This window comes from Pelophylax lessonae (assembly GCF_965119305.1).
Source record: "Pelophylax lessonae genome assembly, chromosome: 7".
NCBI classification, from domain to species: domain Eukaryota; kingdom Metazoa; phylum Chordata; class Amphibia; order Anura; family Ranidae; genus Pelophylax; species Pelophylax lessonae.
In genome coordinates, this window is record NC_138774.1 from 223,499,521 (window position 1) to 223,521,788 (window position 22,268).

A 22,268-nucleotide genomic window follows, 5' to 3' on the forward strand; every position below is an offset into this window, starting at 1 on the left:
AAAAAAAAAAAAAAAAGAAAAGTTTTATTTTTGAATTATATTATCCAGGAAGTAACTGGAGTTATCATGGACCCTGCCACACATATTCCCCCACCTGTTTCCCTCGAGGGGGCCACGGGACCCGCCGGTGCACAGAGTATAGAGTCATTTACAGCAATTTTGGAGTCTATGGTGGCTCGGGTGGAGGCGGCCTGTCAGGGACGGGGGTCAAGGAAGCGACCCCCGCCTACCCCTATACCATCTGACACCTCTGACTCAGATTCAGAGGTGGTCACGGCAGTTGCAGGTTCCTCTGCAAGGGCTGTTATCCCAGGTAAAGCCCCCTCAGACAGTGAGGAGGACGCTTCTTCTCCTGCTATTATTCAGGAAGAAGCATTGGTGGACGCACTAGTTGTGGCAGTGCAGGAAACCTTAAAACTTGAGGCTTTACCGGCAGAGGCAACTGAAACAGAGATTCCTTTTGGTACTAATAAGCCCATCAAGACGATGAAGGCTTTTCCTGTACCTAAATGTTTCGGTAATCAGATTAAAGGAGAATGGGAGCATTCTAAACGTACCTTTACTATTTCCATGCGTATTGCTAGACGCTATCCGTTTGAGGAATCCATCATTAAGAAATGGACGGTACCACCAGTCGTGGATCCGCCTATTTCCAGGCTAAATAAAGCCACGGTTATTCCAGTGGAGGACACTTCGTCCTTTAAGGATCCGGTGGATCGAAAGATGGAAGCAGAGTCCCGCACCATCTTCTCTCTGATAGGGTCAGCTTTTAGACCAGTAATTGTTATTGGTCTAGTTTCCCAGACACTTACGGAATGGGCGAAAATGGTACGCCAAGATCTTAGGGGAAAAGATATTCCCCAGGAGACATCTGATTTGATGGAACAGATTATACAAGGGCTACAGTTTATCTGTGACGCAGCCTTGGACACTACTCCCTTATTAGGGTATGCATCTAAGACAGCGGTGATCCTCAGACGTGTGCTATGGTTAAAATGCTGGTCAGCTGACCTAGGTTCCAAGAAGACCTTGACAAATCTCCCCTTTCAGGGGAATCGTCTATTTGGGGCCAACCTAGATGAAATCATTAAGGATGCCACTGGGGGCAAGAGCACTTTTTTGCCACAGGCTGCTAAAGCTAAGGGACCTCGCAACAAGCGAGGACCTTTCTTTACCGCCCATAAAGGGCGCCCGGCTGGTACTAGCGTGAAAGGCAAGACTCCTCCAGGAGGGTTCAAGAAGGGCTGGTCGGACAAGCAAAGGACCAACCCAGCCAAACCCGAAGCAAAGGAGTACACAGCCTGAGGGTGCGCCCCCACCCGGTTTCAGGGTGGGGGGATGTTTTCACCGGTATTCAGGACATTAGATCGAGCATCAACCACTACTACCGGTGCGATTCTTCCCTTCCAACATTTAAGTACTACAGGAAGCGGTAATTACCGTTCCCTGAATAGATCTTTTCCTTTACCTTTTCCTAAGATTAGTCCCGATACCTCACAGGAATCGGATCTGGTTGATCAGATAGGCCAAGTAGCCTCTAGTCGGGTGACTTCGGTCCCTGAGGTTCAACCAGAAAAGATCACCCTTCCTGATAACTATCAGGTATCTGATAAATGTGTGGGAACAGAAAACGACCAGACTTTCTCGGATGGTCGGGGCCAGATACCTCTAGGGACGCCTGATTCAGATCCAATCAGCGCCAGTGGTCCTAGAAATTCTAGGCTGGCCTCCTCAAGCCGGCCTGGCCGACTTGGACATGTTAGTCGTACACGTTCCGTGGGAACTTCGTCTCAGGGAGTGTCTGTGGTCTCAAGGACCAATTTACCATCATGCTTTACAGTCGCTGGGTTTAATGGCCTGGCCATTGAGACCCAAGTACTGAAGGACAGAGGTTTGTCAGCTTCAGTCATTCCTACCCTTATTAAAGCAAGGAAAGCGACTTCCAGCAAAGTCTATTATCACACATGGAAAACTTATATTGCGTGGTGCGAATCTTTAGGATTTCCTCCACGTACCTATTCGGTGTCTCGAATATTGGCCTTTTTGCAACAGGGGGTTGAGCAGAAGCTAGCCTTGAGCACCATCAAGGGTCAAGTTTCAGCATTAGCAATCTTCTTTCAGAAGCCTTTAGCTACCAAATCCTTGGTGCGGAATTTCATCCAGGGGGTGCGGCACCTGGCTCCTCCAGTCCGCGCGCCCTTACCGCCTTGGGATCTTAATTTGGTTTTGTCGGTTCTACAGAAACCTCCCTTTGAAAACATCAGGGAGATTCCCTTGCTTACTTTATCCCAGAAGGTGGCCTTCTTGGTGGCTATTACTTCTGCTCGCAGGGTGTCAGAACTGGCTACATTATCATGCCAGTCCCCATACCTAGTGATTCATAGGGATAAGGTAGTACTTCATCCTAAGCCATCTTTTCTTCCCAAGGTGGTTTCAGATTTTCATCTGAATGAAGATATTGTACTACCTTCCTTGTGTCCTCAGCCCAAGCATCATCGGGAACATGCGTTGCATTCCTTAGATGTGGTTCGGGCAATCAGGGTATACCTGAAAGCTACGGAATCATTCCGTAAGACGGATTCACTTTTTGTGATCACGGATGGCCCCAGAAAGGGTTTGCCTGCATCTGCCGCGACCATTGCCAAATGGATTAGACAAACGGTGGTACAGGCTTATTCTATTAAGGGTCAGAGTCCTCCGTTCCCTGTTAGGGCGCACTCCACTCGAGCGCTCAGTACTTCCTGGGCCTTTCGCCATCAGGCGTCAGTGGTCCAGGTATGTAAGGCGGCCACCTGGTCGTCAGTACATACCTTTACAAAATTCTATAAAATTGATGTGACGGCATCGGCGGATGCCTCATTTGGCCGCAAGGTTTTGCAGGCCGCAATTTGAGGAGACCGGTGGTCTACCTCGAGGGTTTTTTTCTGTTTGGAAAAAAAAAAAAAAAAAATTGTTTTCTCTTTTTTTGTTGAGTCTCATCATTAAGGATGAGCATTGTAAACTTCTAGTTGGCACCGGTTGGGCCTTCTAGATTGGGATTTGATTTCCATTTTCCCACCCCTCAGTTGTGATACTGCTCTGGGACGTCCCGAAGGTGATGTATCACCGAGGACTACGTCTGTCAATGAGCGCTAGAGAAAAATGGATTTTTGTAAAATCTTACCGTAAAATCCTTTTCTCTTAGCTCATTGACAGACGTAGTCCCCGCCCCTCTGTTTTTTTGAGTTGGGTTAAAATCTCTAAAGACTGCTTTTTCACATAACTGATTTGCTGAGGCAGAGAGAGGATATACCCTCTGGGACTGCCCCTGGGGTGTGGCCAGAGCTTTTTAATTTCCTGTCTAGTCCTGCTCCTGTGGAGGCAACATAACCCGAAGGTGGTGTATCACCGAGGACTACGTCTGTCAATGAGCTAAGAGAAAAGGATTTTACGGTAAGATTTTACAAAAATCCATTTTTAATCTGTTTAGTCAGGAGTAAGGACATAGGCTCCCGGCTGGGATCTCTGGTCCTAGCAATTTTCTCCTTACTTGTTTTCTCTCGGGAGATCTACAATCGACTGCCGGGCTGGGCGACGGGCTGGATAATCTAGATCCAGTGGTCCCCCCCAGCCAGCGAGTGCATGCAGACCCCAGCTACGCGCTAGGTCGGCCGTGACATAGCCTCACAGACAGAGGCTGGCCCGCGAGTTAAACCTCTTGCAGGTTGCATACCCCTTGGCTTGGGTCTGAGTCGCTGCAGGGTCCCTTGGCCGACGGCTCCCCTACTTCGGTGGCAAGGAGTTCTGTCTGGAGTGTTACCTGCACAATAGAAGAGGAAGTACAGTCCCACCTCTCCCCTTTTGGTGCTTTTCTTTGGGGTGGAGGTGGGTAACCTCCACAGATGGTCGGACCTGCCTGCAGGTTCCCTGGGGCTTCCCCCACTCTCATTCCCCCCTGTCTGGACCTAGAGGTCTGGTGGGGCTCCCAGGGAAGAAAATGCATCAGAGACCCCTGGGGTCTCCCCCCGCTATCCCCACACTGTAAGGGTCCTGCGATAGTGTGTGTCCCGCCCTGGTAGTCTGGAGGGGTCCCAGTGTAAGAGACCTCTAGTTGCATGCCTTGTTGTTTGCAGTGTGAGTGTAGTGCAGGGGGATCCCAGTGCAGAGAGCACAGCAGTGTCTCCACTAATTGTGTGTCCTACCTTCAAGGGGGGGGTCCCTTTGCAGAGGGTGCAGGAAAGATCCTGGCAGCATGCTTCAGTGTTTGTAGCTGATGGTGGCCATTTTCCCTTAGTCTGGCTGGTCTCCAGTTGGCAGCCATGTTTGTGTAGCCGGATGATGGTACGGGGGCCATTTTCCCTTAGCCTGGGAGATGCTGGGGACAACTGAAGCCTTGTGGGGATGCCGAAGCTCCTCTTCCTCCTTAGTTCCTCTTCCTGTGCCCGTGACATATGAACAGGGATAGCGTCCATGATGATGCTGGGTTTGAATTCTCAATGCTGCTTTGGTCAGTAGGGTGAGTCTTTGGGGGTCCCTGTTATCTCTCTCTCTGCTGATAAGTATCCTGAGCCTTGAGAGGATCCTTTAGTGGTGCCAAAAGATAATTTTTGTACTTCCTTATGGACCCTCAGGGTCACATCTCCCCCATTGACCCCCTCATGGCGGTAGCAGTGGTAGCAGGTCCCTCTGAACCCCTGCCTTGCCCTGCTCAGGCTGTCCCATCTGATCCTGAGCCTGATGCTTCCATGGATGCGGCCCGTCTGGGGGGATTTAATATCTCACCCCCTGATCCATGGTCGCAGCAGCAAATGAAAAAGCGCTGGTTAGACGCAATTATCAATGCAGCGTGTGAGACTTTAAAAATGGAGGATGCGGTTGATGTAGCCACGAACTTGGCTGTGTCGTTTGGTACGCGCAAGTCGCATCGTACTCCAAAGGTGTTTCCTTAAGTGCCTTATTTTGACAGGATTTCCTGTAAGTAATGGGAACAACCAAAATTACTCTTTTTGGTCCACAAACGTTTTGCTGTATGTTACCCTTTTGAGGAGTCCCTTTTAAAAAAAGTGGGCTAGTCCACCATTGGTGGAGCCTCCTGTGTTTCCAGGTTGAATAAAGCAACCATGATCCCAGTAGAGGAATCCCCATCTTTTAAGGACCTGGCAGACAAGAAAAAGGAGGCTGTGGCAGGCAGCATGTTTACTATGGCTGGTTTGGCATTGCAGCCAGTCTTTGCCTCAGCCCTGGCGTCTCAGACCCTTACTGAATGGGCCAGGCTTTTGCGCCAGAGCCTTGGAGTGAGCAGGTCCCCGCTGCTTATGTTGATTTAGTGGACCAGTTGTCCATGGGCTGCAGTTTTTTTGTGACGTAGCTTTGGATACAGCTCCTGTGCTGTCCAAACCTTCTGTTTCATCGGTGGTGATTCGGCTCGTGCTGTGCCTTAAGAATTGGTACGCAGACCAAGCCTCTAAGAAAGCTCTCATTGATCTACCCTTTCAAGGAGATCGCTTGTTTGGGGCTACCCTGGGTGACAGCATTAAGGGTACCATTTCATTTTCTGAAGTTCTGCCTGTGCATAATGTTCAGAATGATAGACAGAGGCGCATAAAGGAGTTCAACATATGGCATAGTAAATGGTGTCAAGAGCAAGGATTTGGCTTTGTTTCTCATGATAGCTCTACTTGGAATAGAAAGGAACTGTACAAAAAGATGGTTTGCATCTTTCTCTCAAAAGAACAAATGTACTTAGTGAACAACTCCAAGAATTTGCGAAAGAGTATTTAAACTAGGAAGGGGGGGCAAAAGAGTGAAAATACAAGAGTCCGATTGTCCCCCGAAACAATGCCAGAACAGGTCAGAAGCACAGAGGTTAAGAAATAAGCTCAGAGTCCTGTCTACAAATGCTCGCAGTTTAGGTAAAAATATCAATGAACTTGGGTCAATAATGGCATTTGAGAATGTAGATTTAGTGGCTGTTACGGAGACATGGTTTAATGAAAGAAATGACTGGGACATAACCATACCAGGGTACTCTTTATACAGAAGAGACAGAGAAGGCAAGAAAGGAGGAGGAGTGGCCCTGTATGTGAAAGATAGCATTAAATCTAACCTAATACAAGTTGGTGAGGCCAAAATAGTCAGTTTGGGTTACGTTGCAGTTTGCTAATCATGCAGTAACTTGTGTAGGTGCGATATATAGACCACCTGTTCTAGTTAAAGAACTAGAAGATCTACTAGTTGAAGAAATAGCTAAAATGACAATGAAAGGAGAAGTTATCATTATGGGAGATTTCAATCTTCCAGATATAAACTGGAAAACCAAAATAGCAAGTTCTACCAGGAGTACAGATATTCTAAATTCCCTACTGGGGTTGTCTCTGCAACAAGTGGTTGAGGAGCCAACCCGGAGGAGGCCATTTTGGATTTGGTATTCACAAAGGGGGATTCGGTATATGATGTCATTGTAGGCGAAACCTTGGGATCTAGTGATCATCAGTCAGTGTGGTTTAATATAATAACTGTGAAAGAGTCACACCACACAAAAACAAAAGTTTTAGATTTTAGAAAAACAGACTTTTCAAAAATGAAATTAGTCATAAATGAGTCCTTATCAGACTGGAACGGATTACATGGAGTCCAGGAGAAATGGGACTACTTAAAAGGTGCATTATTGAAGGCAACAGAAAATTGCATTAGACTTGTCAGTAAAAGCAAAAAAAGGAAGAGACTACTGTGGTACTCAGCAGAAGTGGCCCAAATCATTAAAAATAAAAAGCTAGCATTTTGTAATTATAAAAAAACCCAGAGCAATGAAGATAAGGAAATCTACAAGATTAGGCAGAAAGAGGCCAAGCAAGTTATAAGAACTTCTAAAGCGCAGGCAGAAGAAAAAATAGCTCAGTCTATGAAAAAGGGGGATAAGACATTCTTCAGATATATAAATGAAAAAAGGAAATTAAAACAAGGAATAACTAAATTAAAAACAAAGGACGGAAGGTATGTAGAAGAGAATAAAGGGCTAGCCGACTGCCTTAATGAATACTTCTGTTCAGTTTTTACAGAAGAAAAAGAAGGACCTCCACTTGAAAGGATGACTAATGAATCGTTTGATGCATGTGTCTTTTACAGAGGAAGACGTTCTAAGATTGCTGTCTAAAGTGAAGACAAATAAGTCACAGGGTCCTGATGAGATACACCCAAAATTATTAAAAGAGCTTAGTGGTGAGCTGGTAAAACCATTAACAGATTTATTTAACCAATCATTAGTAACAGGAGTCGTCCCGGAAGATTGGAAATTGGCAAATGTCATGCCCATTCACAAGAAAGGTAGTAGGGAGGAATCGAGCAGCTATAGACCAGTGAGTCTGACATCAATAGTAGGCAAATTAATGGAAACCCTATTAAAGGATAAGATTGTGAAACATCTTAAATCCCATGGATTGCAAGATGAAAAACATGGGTTTACTTCAGGGAGATCATGTCAAACAAATCTTATAGATTTTTTTGACTGGGTGACTAAAATAATAGACGGTGGAGGTGCAGTAGACATTGCATATCTAGATTTTAGTAAGGCTTTTGACACTGTCCCACATAGAAGACTTATCAATAAACTGCAGTCATTGAGCATGGACTCCCATATTGTTGAGTGGATTAGGCAGTGGCTGAGTGACAGACAACAGAGGGTTGTAGTCAATGGAGAACATTCAGAACAAGGTCATGTTACCAGTGGGGTACCTCAGGGATCTGTACTGGGACCAATTTTGTTTAATATCTTCATAAGTGATATTGCAAAAGGCCTCGATGGTAAGGTTTGTCTTTTTGCTGATGACACAAAGATATGTAACAGGGTTGATGTTCCTGGAGGGAAACGCCAAATGGAAAAGGATTTAGGAAAACTAGAAGAACTCTGGCAACTGAAATTTAATGTGGATAAGTGCAAGATAATGCACCTGGGGCGTAAAAACCCAAGGGCAGAATATAGAATATTTGACAGTCCTGACCTCAGTATCTGAGGAAAGGGATTTAGGAGTAATTATTTCAGAAGACTTAAAGGTGGGAAGACAATGTAATAGAGCAGCACGAAATGCCAGCAGAATGCTTGGATGTATAGGGAGAGGTATAAGCAGTAGAAAGAGAGAAGTGCTTATGCCGCTGTACAGAACACTGGTGAGACCTCACTTGGAGTATTGTGCGCAGTACTGGAGGCCATATCTCCAGAAGGATATAGATACTCCAGAGAGAGTTCAGAGAAGAGCTACTAAACTAGTACATGGATTGCAGGAAAAAACTTACCAGGAAAGGTTAAAGGACCTTAACATGTATAGCTTGGAAGAAAGAAGAGACATAGGGGATATGATAGAAACTTTTAAATACATAAAGGGAATCAACTCGGTAAAGGAGGAGAGCATATTTAAAAGAAGAAAAACTACCACAAAAGGACACAGTTTTAAATGAGAGGGGCAAAGGTTTAAAAGTAATATGAGGAAGTATTACTTTACTGAGAGAGTAGTGGATGCATGGAATGACCTTCCTGCAGAAGTGGTAGCTGCAAATACAGTGAAGGAGTTTAAGCATGCATGGGATAGGCATAAGGCTATCCTTCATATAAGATAGGGCCAGGGACTATTCATAGGATTCAGATATATTGGGCAGACTAGATGGGCCAAATGGTTCTTATCTGCCGACACATTCTATGTTTCTATGTATTATGGGGGGGGGGGGGGAGTACCCTTCTGCCACAGTCAAGGAAAGGGAAGGTGCCTTGCCACAGATGGGAGCCCTCCTTCCCAGCTCATAGAAAATGTTGTGCTTCTGGGACGGAGAATAGGGGAAATAGATCTTTTAAATTTTCCCCGGGAGGTTCCAAGCAACCTTGGTCGGGTAAGCCTAGAGCTAGCTTCCTTGGACCAGCAGACAAGACTCCTTCAGCATGAAAGTCTGCCCTCACCTATTTTTGGGGTGGGTGGATATCTTCACTGGTTTCCGGCCCGCCGGACTTATGTGGTGAGCGTCGAGCATATCCGCGAAATGTTTCTTTTGGGGGCACCCAGAAAGGGGGACAAAGCTTGTCCTTTTCAGGTTTTTTTAGGTCCCGATTCGCCTTGTGCGGATTTAATTCCTGCAAAGGTTCAGGTGATGTCTGAACTACCTAAGGTCCCCCCTATCCCTGTCCAGGGAATTGATTTACTTAGGTCTGATTCTATTTCTGACCAGGGTGGTCCTTCCTCTGCACAAACTTCAGGGACCCAGGTCGTGATTCACCGGGTTCTTGTCACACAGATAGTTTTCTCTCCCATTTTGCATACAGGTTCTGAGGCTGGTGGTATCCACCTTCAAGACAGTTCTGTTTGCACAGTCTTACAATGCAGCGCCTTTATAAGGCTAGGCTCCACAGAAGGATACCGAAGTTCTTGACAAGGTCACGGGGTCCTCTGATACACACCGCAGGCTTCCAAGAGCCACGGTAAGACCAGTATCATCCTCAGCTAAGGCTTCTTCCGCCGTTCCTGCGAGGAGTCAAGAGCGAGGATCTTCCAATTATCCTGATTGCTATAAACGTCCCTTGGGGCTTCCTCTCAGAGAAGACCAGTTGTCCAAGGGCTGATCTTCCATCCTGCTTTACAGTTGCTGTTTTTAACGGCTTAGCTATTGAAAGCCAGGAACTGAGGAATAGAGGTCTGTCTGGATCAATGATCCCTACTCTGGTGAAGGCGAGGAAGTCATCTTCCAGCAAGATATACCATCGTATGTGGAAAGCCTACATTTCTTGGTGTGAGTTGATTGGCGCTCATCCTCGATCCTTTTCTGTGTCTCGGATCTTAACCATTCTTTAACAGGGCGTTGATCAGAATTTGGCCTTGAGTACCATCCATGGCCAGGTGTCTGCCCGGGCAATCTTCTTTCAGCGACCCCTTGACATGCACTCTTTAGTTTGTACCTTCATTCAGGGGGTTCGACATGTGGCTCCACCTTTATGGTCTCTTTTGCCGCCATGAGATTTAAATTTAGTACTTTCGGTTCTCCAGAAACCTCCATTTGAGAATATTCGGGAGATTCCCTTGCCTACATTATCTCAGAAGGTGACATTCTTGGTGGCTACTACCTCGGCCCGCAGGGTATTGGAATTGGCGGCATTATCCTGTTGCAGTCCCTATTTAGTGGTCCATAGGGATAAAGTGGTTCTTCGTCCATGTCCATCATTCCTGCCCAAAGTTGTCTCTGACTTCCATTTGAATGAGGACATTGTGTTGCCTTCCTTGTGTCCCAAGTCGGCTCATCCCAAGGAATTTGCCCTGCATACCATGGATGTGGTTCGTGTGATTGGGGTGTATCTGGCAGCTACCTAGTTTTTTCGTAAGTCAGACTCTTTTTGTGGTTCTGGACGGACCAAGAAAAGGGATGGCTGCTTCTTTGGCTACCATCTCCAGATGGTTTAGACAGACGGTGACTCAGGCCTATTCCACTAAAGGTCAGGTTCCACCTTTCCCTGTCACGGCGCATTCTACTCGGGCACTGAGTGCTTCTTGGGCCTTCCGTCATTAGGCACAAATATTGCAAGTTTGCAAGGCGGACACTTGGTCATCCGTGCATGCCTTTTACAAAATTCTATATGGTAGATACTTTGGCATCTGCGAATGCTTCTTTTGGTTGCAACGTTTTGCAGGCTGTTGTTTAAGAGGGGCTGTTCCCTCTTGGGGGGTGTTTTTTTTTTTTTAAACCTTTATATTTCAGACGGGGCTCCTGTGTCCTGGTTAAGGCTTCTCTGTCCTGGTTAAGGGCTCTTATGTTTAGCCTTGGGTTTATTCTCCACTCCTCATTTTCCTTTTGGCACTGCTTTTGGATGTCCCACTAGTTATGATTTATGGAGCGTTGTGTCCGTCGATGAACGAAAGAGAAAATAGGATTTTTTCTACTTACTGTACCAGTTCATCGACAGACGGACAGCACCCACCGCTCTATAAAGTGTTGATATTTCAAATACTGCTTGCTACTAAACTGATTACCTAGAGCAGGGGAGGGGGGGGTTATATACCAGCTGAGGATGGCCCATGGTTGCAGCCAGGTGTTTTTTGTTCTACCTAGTTTTACTCCTGGAGGAGGCAATATAACCCACTGGTTAGGATTTATGGATTGTTGTGTCCGTCGATGAACTCGGAGAAATAGATTTTTTTCAGTACAAAAATCCCATTATTTGATCAGTGCTGCAGTGCAGTGGAGTACAGCTGTCAAAATACATCAGCATAAAGGGGGAGTATTCTGCAATTCAACTTGAATATGTAAATATGGGAATCCATTTTTTTTTTTTTTTTTTTTTTAGCACCCGGCTGGCTAATGAAGAAAAAAAAAATGGACCACATGGATAGATTTCGTTTGAACCCCCTCCCCTTTTCCATTCTTTCTCAGGGGTTTTATATGTCTGGATTGATGTTATATATTGCACTGACTTTAGCAAGATCTTATACAATTTGTCTCTGTGTGTGCTGTACATGATTTGTGGTACATATTTGTGTCCTCTGTTATATTGTATCTAAAATCTTTCAAGAAAGATACAGTTAAAATAATAAAATGTGTATATATCTTTGACAAGCTTTAGGCTCAGGACAGGATTCTCATTCCCAGGGATTCATGTATTTGTGCATCTTTTGAAGTTTTTCTTTAGTGTGAGGAGGGGGTTTAGCAATAATTTATTGAAAGGCAGACCTGTGACAATTCTTAGGATAAGATATCAGCTACGCAGGGAGAGCGTTTAGATTTGCGTTTTGTGAAGGAATAACAACGTACAGCATTGTATCTCACTTCAAGGCTGGAAGCAGCATCTGCTTATATCATGAGCATTGATTTCTATTGTATGAATAGAAAATGTTTTTTTTTTTTTTAATATTAATACATATTGACATTATCATTTACATCAAACTGATCTTCCTATAGTGCTGAGTAAAATTATATTGAATGTTCTGAACACATGGCCATTCTTTCTTTTAGACTCTGAGTCGCTTGGAAGAACAGGAAAAGGAAGTCGTTAATGCCCTACGCTACTTTAAGACTATTGTTGATAAAATGGCTGTAGACAAGATGGTGTTGGTGATGCTACCGGGCTCTGCCAGCAAAGTCCTGGAAGCCATTCTTCCATTGGTGCAGGCGGATACACACACACAACAAAGGTAAACTTTTCAGTCTTGCGTTGGTGCAGACTTCACTGCAGTCAACTATAATTGTTTTATTAGGTACGTGTGTATAGGAATAACGAAAATGCATGTTAAAAGGGCTTCTTGTGCAGTTACAATACTTTTCTTTTATATGAATGTAATTTCAAAGATATTGGTTGCAATAGACTTATAAGGACAGCCAGATATTCAGTTACAATCTAAAAAGTCCCCCAATCACACAGGCCATCATTTTAGTTTAAAATGCACCATTAGCTTTTCCAAGTTTGCTAAAAGAGCATTTTTATCTGAAAGGAAGAGAAGTATTATTGTGGCAAGTCACCTGCACTGGAAAATTTTTCCAGGGATGGGTAAGTGGAAGAATAACAACTCTACAAGTATAGCAAACCTATTGGTTCATCTACTTCCGTTCTTTCCCCAGTTGTGCCCATATAATGGGGATAGTTGCTTGATGAGGTACAGGTTTCATTGGGTAATAGCGAACAGTTATCTTTTACTGTCTACATCCGTTCACTCCTAATTTTAGCTTGAAAAGTTCAGCGTTTTTTTAAACTGTACACAACAATTGTGGACTCTATACAGTATCTCACAAAAGTGAGTACACCCCTCACATTTTTGTAAATATTTTATATCTTTTCATTTGACAACACTGAAGAAATGACACTTTGCTACAATGTAAAGTAGTGTGTGTACAGCTTGTATAACTGTGTAAATTTGCTGTCCCCTCAAAATAACTCAACTCATAACTAATAACTCATCACGGAGCTAGTGGATGTAATAGCACTTTTCCACTGCATAGAACCGTAGCGGCTCGGCACGCTTTTGTGCTTTTCCACTGCGGTTCCGCATGGTATAGGGTCGGAACGGTTCGGTACGGTACGGTATAGGTTTGCTTTTCCACTGCATGGAACCGAACGGTACGGTACGGCTCTGAAAAAACAGTACCTACTCGATTGTGGTTCCAACAGGTACCAAACTGGTATCATATCCCACAATCCTTTGCATGCAGTCACTACTAGCCACTGATTGGTCAGAGAATCACACCCACCCCGTTGTTATCCCACCCACTTAACTTTAGTACTACTTTAGTGGAAAAGCAAACCTATACCGTACCGTACCGAACCGTTCCGACACTATACCATGCGGTACCGCAGTGGAAAAGCAAACCGGGCCAAGCAGGGCCAAGTAGAGCCGAGCCGGTACTAGCCGGTACTTGCAGTGGAAAAGTGCCATAAGAGACCTTTGCGCTGATGTTGTCATGGAGAAATGGAAGAGGACTCCAGTGGCAACATGTGAAGCTCTGGTGAACTCCATGCTCAAAAGTGTTAAGGCAGTTCCGGAAAATAATGGTAGCCACACAAAATATTGACACTTTGGGCCCAATTTGGACATTTCACTTAGGGGTGTACTCTTGTTGCCAGCGGTTTAGACAGTAATGTCTGTGTGTTGTTATTTTGAGTGCCGGATCACACTTCCGCATGTGCGGCGATCGCATGTAATATCGGAGCGCACTGCTCCTTCATTACATGCGATCGGATGTGCAGTGCGAATTCAGCCATACACTTTGTATGTAAATTCACACTGCACCCGCACAAAAGTCGCTCATGAGGCATTTTTTCAGCCGCATCAGGATCGGATCGCACAGTGGTTCACACTTGTGCGATCTGATCCTGTGCGAACTGTCAGATCACACTGCAATATGCGATCAAACTGGGGGTGTCGTTAACATTTCATTGACACCCCCAGCGTATCGCATATGGCAGTGTGAACTGCCAGATGTGCGTTTGCGATGCGGGAACAGGCTGCAAATTCGCAGCCTTCCCGCATCGCACAAGTGTGACCCGGCACTGAGGGGACAGCACATTTGCACTGTTATACAAGCTGTACACTTTCTACTTTACATTGTAGTAAAGTGTAATTTCTTCAGTGTTGTCACATGAATGAAAAGATATAATAAAATATTTACAAAAATGTAAGGGGAGTACTCACTTTTTTGAGATACTGTATGTCTGTGGACAGCACTGCTTTGGTCTTTGTAAGGGATGCCAGGTTTGGTCATAGATGCTATCACTTAGTTCTCTAGTGAGTCAAGCTGTTATTTCTAAGTAGCACTGAAAGCCAGGCTGTGTTAAACCTAAACATAGTAAACTGGCAGCTGATGCTAACCAAAGGGTGCACTTTTGTTCATCTGTCACACAAATGCCCCACCCCACCCTCACTCCTTTTGCCTTCCTTCAGATAATTCACAGGTACCAGTGTTGCAGTAAACTGCCAAACAGAGGCCCCATTTTTTTCTTACTAGAGTGGTCTACCTTTTAATTTTATTCATTGACGGACACCGCTCCAGATCTTTTTGATCCTTGGGTTTATGCTGACCCCTACAGATGTAGGACACTAGGCAGAAAAAGTTTGACTACGCCTATAGAGCAGTTCCAGGGGGTATACTCCCACTTCCTGTTATAGGTCTTCAGTTTTTTTTTTCTGCCTAGTCAGGAGTGAAGACCTAGTTTCTTGCTGGGATCTCTGGTCCTAGCATTTTTTCCTTTTTAAACTGAATTTTTTTTATTTTTTTTTTTATTCTGTTCCTGTGAGAACTACAATCAATTCTGTTCCTGTGAGAACTACAGTCAACTGCCAGACTGGGCAACAGACTGGATATCCTAGATCCTCACAGTCTTCCCAGTCTGGCCTGCGAGCACGACCAAACTATTAGCTCCGCGCTAGGTTGGCCTACACCTGCATCCCTTGTCTCCTCAGATTCTGAGGTTGATTTGGCCGCTACAGACATAAGTCGCCCTACTGGGTCTGCGTCCACGCACCCTGAGTGCTCTGATAGTGAGGATGAATCCTCTTCCACTACAGTTGCTCATGATAAGGCGCTAGTGGATGAGCTGATTGTATCAGTGCGGAAAGCGTTGAAATTGGAAGACACACTACTGCTGCGTCGACTGCGCCGGTGTAATTTGGTACCCGCAGAGCCTCCAAAGCGGCAAAGGTCTTTCCCTTTGCCGCCTATTTCGACAACATTGTCGCGGGTCAGGGGGTTCCTCCAAACGTACTGTTGGGGTCCCTAAACGTTTCGCTAGAAGATATCCTTTTGAAGGGTCCCTGTTAAAGAAACTGACAGTACCTCCTGTGGTGGACTTGCAGGTTTCCAGGTTGAATAAAGCCACCCTTCTCCCGGTGGATAATTCTCTGTCCTTTAAGGACCCTTTTGACAAGAGAGCTTAATCTCTGGTCCGATAACCTTTTTGCCACGGTAGGTTCAATTCTGCGGCCGGTTTTTGCCATAACCGTGGTTTCCCAGACCTTAACAAAACGGGCTAAGCTCTTGCACCAGGATTAAGAGGGGGGACAACCTCCTCCTGACCTGGTGGAGCTGGCGGACCAGTTGGTCCAGGGGTTGCAGTATATTTTTGATGCCTCTCTGGATGCGGCCCCCTTAGCCTGTAGGGTGTCCGAGACATCGGTGAATCTGCACGGCATGATATGGCTGAAATACTGGTCTGTGGACAAGGCTTCCAAGAAGGTATTGACTGATCTCTCTTTTGTAGGAGACTGCTTGTTTGGAGCTTCCATGGAAGAGATCATTGAAGGTCTTACTGGAGGTAAGAGTACTCTGCATCCACAGGCTCCCAGGAGCAGAGAGTCTCGTCGCAAACGTGGACCTTTTTTCTCGGCTCATAGGTGGTCCTTTCATCCCTCTGGATCTAAGGACCAGGGATCAAAATCCACCCGTAACCCCCGCAGGAGGTTCCACGAGGCCCTGACCCCTAATAGGTTGAGAGCGGGCTCCTCCGGGACCGCAGACAAGCCCGCTTCTGCCTCAAGGGGGCGCCCTCATCCGTATCTGGGGTGGGGGGGACGTCTTCGCTTCTTGATTCAAGACAAATGGGTCCACAGTTGATTCGGTCCAGTTACAAGATGGAGTTCTGGTCTTTGCCTCCGCCAAGGTTCTTCCCTTCCAAACTGCGTTTGGACCCAGATCGCCTACGAGGTCTTACTGGGGCGGTACAGGATCTGCTTTCACAAGGGGTCATTGTAACGGTTCCAGGAACCGAAACGCTTTCAGGGGATTAATTCAAACTGATTTACAGTTCTCAGGGAGGAAGGCAAGGTCTGCTTAATTCTGGACCTCAAGGCCTTGAATCGCTTTGTGTGGGTTCAGAAATTTTGAATGGAGTCCATTTGCACAGTAGTGGCATCCCTTTTGTCAGGGGGATTTCCTGGCCTCTATCGATATAAAGACGCTTACCTTCATATCCCTATATATGTCAGGCATCAGCATTTCCTTCTCTTTGCTGCTCCTGTTGTCCAGCCGGCGGTCATCTCTCAGGACTTTGATGGTCTCCACCTTCGAGGCAGTTCCATACCATATCTCTGCAAAAGGAGATTCTTGCCAAAAGGAACAAGAACCCACAGTCTCTGGACAGTTTGATCCCATTGAGCCGGACTATGAGGGGATCCCTGATCTGGTGGCTACGCTCTCCAGCGCTTCGACAGGGAAAATCCCTTCTCCCCCCTGTACTGGACGGTGGTCACCACGGATGCCAGCCGGTCCGGGTGGGGAGGTGTCTTGGGCACGGATTGTGCTCAGGGGGTTTGGACTCTGAAGGAGTCCAGCCTGCCGATCAATATCCTGGAAATTTGGGTGATCAGGCATTGTCCTACCCAATGAATGGTTCGTCTGCAGGGGTGCCTGGTAAGGATTCAATCGGACAATGCCATGCCCGTGGCACATAGCAATCATCAAGGGGGCACCAAAAGTGTCCTAGTGACATGGGAAGTCCCTGACATTCTAAGGTGGGCAGAACCATTCGTTCCAACAATCTCTGCTGTGCATATTCCAGAGGTAGAAAATTAGCAGGCGGACTACCTCAGTCAGCAGATGTTGGATCAGGGAGAATGGTCTCTCCACCAGGAGGTGTTTCATCGACTGTGTTTCCAGTGGGGGACTCCCCATGTGGACTTGTTGGCCTCTCGTCTCAACAGGAAGGTTCAGAGGTTTTTTATCAAGGTCTCGGGATCCTCTAGCCAACGCCACAGATGCTCTGGTAAATCCTTGGGGCCAGTATCGTCTGATGTACACATTTCCCTCGATAACTCTTCTGCCAAGACTTCTGTGAAGAATCGAGGCAGAAGGGATTCCGGTCATCCTAGTTGCTTCTGACTGGCCTCGCAGATCCTGCAGACCTAGTGCGGCTGGTCGCCGATGTCCCTTGGAGACTTCCTCTCAGAAAAGATCTGTTAGTTCAAGGTCCGATCTTCCATCCTGCTTTATAGTCACTGGCTTTAATGGCTTGGCTGTTTAAAGCTAGGTGCTGAAGGACAAAGGGGTGTCTGAATCGGTGATTCCTACGCTGTTAAAAGCTAGAAAATCTACTTATAGGAAGATTTGTCATTGAGTCTGGAAGGTGTACATTGCTTGGTGTGAGTCTTGCCCCCCCCCCCCCCCCCCCGTTCCTTTTCAGTATCTCCTGTTTTGGAGCTTTTGGAGAGGTGTAGATCAGCGTTTGGCTTTGGGTACCATCAAAGGCCAGATTTAGGCCCTGGTGATTTTCTCTCAGCACCCGTTGGCCATAAATTCCTTGTTTTGCATCTTTTATTCTGGGGGTCTGCCACCTGGCTCCCCCAGTGAGATCTCCGTTACCTCCGTGGGACCTCAGTTTGGTGCTGTCGGTTCTTCAGAAACCGCACGTTGAAAATGTTTGTGAGGTTTCTCTACTTACTGTGCTACATAAGGTAGATAGCCTTCTTGGTGGCTTTAACTTCTGCGTGCAGGGTGTTGGGAGTTGGCTGCGTTGTCTTGTTGTTCGCCCTATCTGGTGGTTCACAGAGACAAAGTGGCCAGTCGTTCCTTCCTAAGGTCGTCTCTGGTTTCCATTTAAATTAAGACATTGTGTTGCCTACCTTGTGTCCTAAGCCTAAGCATCCTAAAGAGATTGCCTTACATTCTTTGGATGTGGTTCGGGCAATTGGGGTGTACCTGGCTGCGACTGAGTCGTTCCGAAAATTAGATTCTCTTTTTGTCCTTAGGGACGGACCCCGTAAGGGGCTGGCCGTGTCTGCTGCGACCATTTCTAGATGGATCAGACAGACGGTGGTGCAGGCCTATTCCATTAAGGGTCAGGATCCTCCTTTCCCTGCTAAGGTGCATTCTACGTGGGCGCTTGGTGCTTCTTGGACCTTCCGTCTTCAGGCGTCAGTAGTGCAGGTTTGCAAGGCGGCAATCTGGTCTTCCGTGCACACTTTAACAAAAGTTTATAAGGTGAATGTGTTGGCATCTGCGGATGCTTCTTTTGGCCGCAAGGTTTTGCAGGCCGCTGTTAGAGAGGATTAGTCGTCTTTGGGGGTGTTTTTTTGTCAGGTGAGCACTAGTTGCTCCAGATGATCCTGGTTGAGCTCCTGTTTTACCTGGTTGGCTATGTTTAGCCTTTGGGAAGTGTGTTTTCTTGCTGTGTTCTTCCCACCCCTCATGTTGATACTGCTTTGGGACATTAAGAAGATCTGGAGCTGTGTCCGTCAATGAGCGAAAGAGAAAACTGGATTTGTGTCTTACCGTAAAACCTTTTTCTCTGATGTTTGACAGACACATTACCCGCCCCTCTATTGAGTTGGGTTTTATGTTCTTCTGACACTGCTTCTTGGGAGAGCTTATCTCTCTGTAGGCCTACAGCAAGTCCTGTTCTTAAAAAGCAAGCACCAGTTGGTGTCAGCATATCCCTAAACGAATCTGCTAGGGTGCCGCAAAATTTGGAAACCTTATGCAAACAGCATCTCTAGGAATTGAAATCATGTTTAAGCCCTCCACCTCTGGCACCTCACCATTGGTCTATTGATTACAGCGATGGAGCATTATTTGTACAAGAGAAGGAGTGGGCAGAACATGACCTCTAGTTGGTATTTGCATAATATGGTGCTCTATGTTTGTGTCCTGGAGCACCCATTAATGTGCTGAAAGATAGGGGTACACACATCTGCATGGCTGCATGTAACACCACCTGTCAGTTTGCTGTTTAATTATATTCCAGGTAAGCTAACCATAAATCTAATTCTGCTACATGTTCTCAAAGCATCTGTTGTAAGCTGATTGAACAAAGTTTGTGTATTGCCATTTCATCCTTGTCCTTTTTTAAACCGTGTCTGTTGTATAGCAAGAGGCTAATGGAGAAGAGAGGAGTCTTATAATTTTTTTCCATGTGTTATTGTTTTTTGTTTTTTTCTTCGTTCACAGTACTGCAATCGCCTCCTGCTACAGCCGAGTGTACCAGTCTCTTGCCAACCTCATTCGCTGGTCTGATAAGGTCATGCTGGAGGGTGTCAACTGTGAGGATAAGGAGATGGTATCCACTGTGAAAGACGTCATAAAAGCTGTGCTGGATGGTGTCAAGGTCAGGGCTTTTCCTGCAGAATATTAATTTGCTTATGGGGGTTTGCATTGAGGCACTCCTTGTAATACTGTATAGCTATTAACGGGAAGATGCCTTTTGGAAAGGCACTCTGCACTACATATACGCACAATCTGAATCTTTATACACCAATCTGCCATAACTTTATGACCACTGATAGGTTAAGTGAATAATATTGATTCTCATTGCAATGGCATCCGAAAGTCAGTGGGATATATTGGGCAGCAAGTAAACATGTTTTCCCTGAGATTTATGTGTTTAAAGCAGACCAAATGGGCATTGCAGTTTGTTGTGTATGGGACTGCATAGCTGCAAACCGATCAGGATGCCCATGCTGACCCGTATCCACAGCCAAAAGCACCTACAATGGGCACATAAGCATTAGAACTGGACCATGGAGCAGTGGAAGAAGGTGGCCTGGTCCGATAAATCATGTTTTTCTACATCATATGGATGGCTGGGTGTGTGTTCGTCACTTACCTTTGGAAGAAGATGGTACCAGGATGCTGTATGGAGAAAAAGGCAAGCGAGCAGAAGCTTAATCTAGAAGGTCCAGAATTCCATTGTTAGTCACGTCTGGTTTATGCCTGCAACGTATTGGTCTAAAAATGACACCGCAACTTTTGGACCGATGCGGTTTGTTTTCCCTAATGATTCCCTGTAAACCAACACTCACTTCTATGTTCTTAGGTGGCAGTTTACAGCCGGTGTCTGAATGTGTCCTGATGGTCAGATTTGCTTGCATTTTCATAGGCTGACATTCACAGGCATTCAGAAGATAAGAGGTATTACAGGCTAGAGGGATTCAGCATAGTGGGTAGGTAGAAAAGATGAATTGTAACCCAGGATGAAAGTTAGTCATCTACATGGTAGGATTTACTGCTTTTTTTCCACTAGTTTAATGCATGATCAGAGTATTCCTTTAAATAGATATTGCATTGTGATGTTTCCAGTCATGGGTTGTGGTGCCAGTGCACACCCGCGTCCCTCTATGAACTAGTGCACATTACAAAAATCCTAAAATGACAGAATGTTCTGTGGATTACTGTCTGAACATGTGCAAAGTGCTAGCCTGCCCTCTTTTTCCTCAGCAGCCAGGGGGTTAAACCAAGCCATGCGCCTGGCAGCCTGCACATCCCCTCTGGGGAGACACAGCTGGAGTCTGCATCCGTGAGGTCATCCAGGCAATGAAGTCAGATATTTGGGATATTTCCAGGCCTCCTCTCCCTCTCTGCTCAGCACTGTATAGCCGATTTTTAACCTTTCAGCTCCCCCCATCCTTTCCTGCTGTCTGTAAGCAGTTGGGGTCTCTGCATCCCTTATTTTTTTAGTTTGTGTCTATAGTACAAAATGGGATCCTCACTCGATAATTCACAATGCTGTGCATGGCCTGCTTTCCTGAATCTGTCATTGACTTCCTATTTCTACTTTAATACCAGCTCAGATGTTTGCAAATCTTTGCTGCAGCACAGCGGGACTCACATCTGTCTACTGTGAAAACAAATTTACACCAGATTGCAGGATCCAAGGAGCTCACAGCCTATCAACACCTGAGCTGCCTTTATTAGTCATTTGTTGTTTTTTTTTTTTTTTTTCCTGTTGCTCTGAAGCTGTGTATTTGGATTTTCTTATAGCTGGATTTCCTATTACATTTAAAATTATTGTAAGAATTCTTCAGACTTTCTGCTGAAAGTCATGAAGTGCCGGTTTGAAGGACTACAAATGGAACGTAAAATAAAGTAGTGATTAGTTCATGTGCAGCTAATGACATGCACTTTGATGTTGGGTGCCCTAGCTTGCAGAAAAGCTAATGATCCACGTCAGTTTTTATCTGCTGTATATCTTCTTAGTATTCATTCGCTTGTGCAGGCGTGAAATGCACCGCTCTAGGCAAACTGTCCTCAAAGTAATGCAGAGCAATTTATTAATTGACTAACTTGGCCCATCAGGGAAAACTGGAGCATTTGGAATAGGTTTTCTGACTTGCAGAATTGACTTTCTTCTGCCCAACAGTGGCAGACATGGTGCCAGTTGACTGCTCTCTGGTCATTCAACCAGGCTAGAAAACCTCTTCCACTTAATGTTCTCCCTGGGATGAGTGATGCTGGCAGCCATGAAGAGGTTAAAGGATAAATGTGCCTTAGCTTAAAAAAACAACAAAAAAAAGATAAAAGGTTCATGTATTTTTGTAGTTTACGGTCTTCAAGTTCGTCCATAAAAAACAAAAAATCATGAAACTGTCATTTTGTTTTCTGGGTATGGGAAGCATGTTACTTGCTTCCATTGCTCCTGCGTGATGGCGCAGGCAGTTGGCAGTACAGGCTCACATAGGGGTGAAATAAGAGTCCTCCGTGTAATTTCTTGATTGCAACTTGAAACTTGTGTCTTTTTATATAGTTTTTTATCCAAATTTACCAAACCAATTATTGACCATGTAACTAGAGAGAGTGTCACATACTATTCTTTGTCCTTTCTTTTTTATATTTCTTATCATATATTGGGGTATAGCTGATGTATTGGGTCAGCATGCTGATTTCTTGTAATTGTTTTTTTCAGGAGCTGGTGCGATTGATGATTGAGAAACAAGAGCGCCCATCACCGACCAGTCCCGTGAAACCAGCCTTACCTGCGTGCAAATCAGACAGGTGAGCCCCAGCAAGTGTTATGTGCCTTTTTATTAGGAGTAGAATAATAGAGGCAGTCACTAGATACATTTTTT

At 45.5% G+C, this 22,268-nt stretch overlaps 1 protein-coding gene across 7 annotated transcripts in view; it reads left to right on the forward strand.

Moving 5' to 3' along the window:
• RAPGEF1 (Rap guanine nucleotide exchange factor 1) overlaps positions 1 to 22,268 on the forward strand; it is a 182,987-nt gene that overhangs the window by 86,041 nt on the left and 74,678 nt on the right. For all 7 annotated transcript variants that reach the window (XM_082263004.1, XM_082263006.1, XM_082263007.1 and 4 more), the window contains exons 3-5: positions 11,959 to 12,137; positions 19,375 to 19,531; positions 22,106 to 22,194. In XM_082263004.1, the coding sequence (XP_082119130.1) occupies positions 11,959 to 12,137; positions 19,375 to 19,531; positions 22,106 to 22,194 (425 nt within the window). The remainder of the gene's footprint in view (positions 1 to 11,958; positions 12,138 to 19,374; positions 19,532 to 22,105; positions 22,195 to 22,268) is intronic.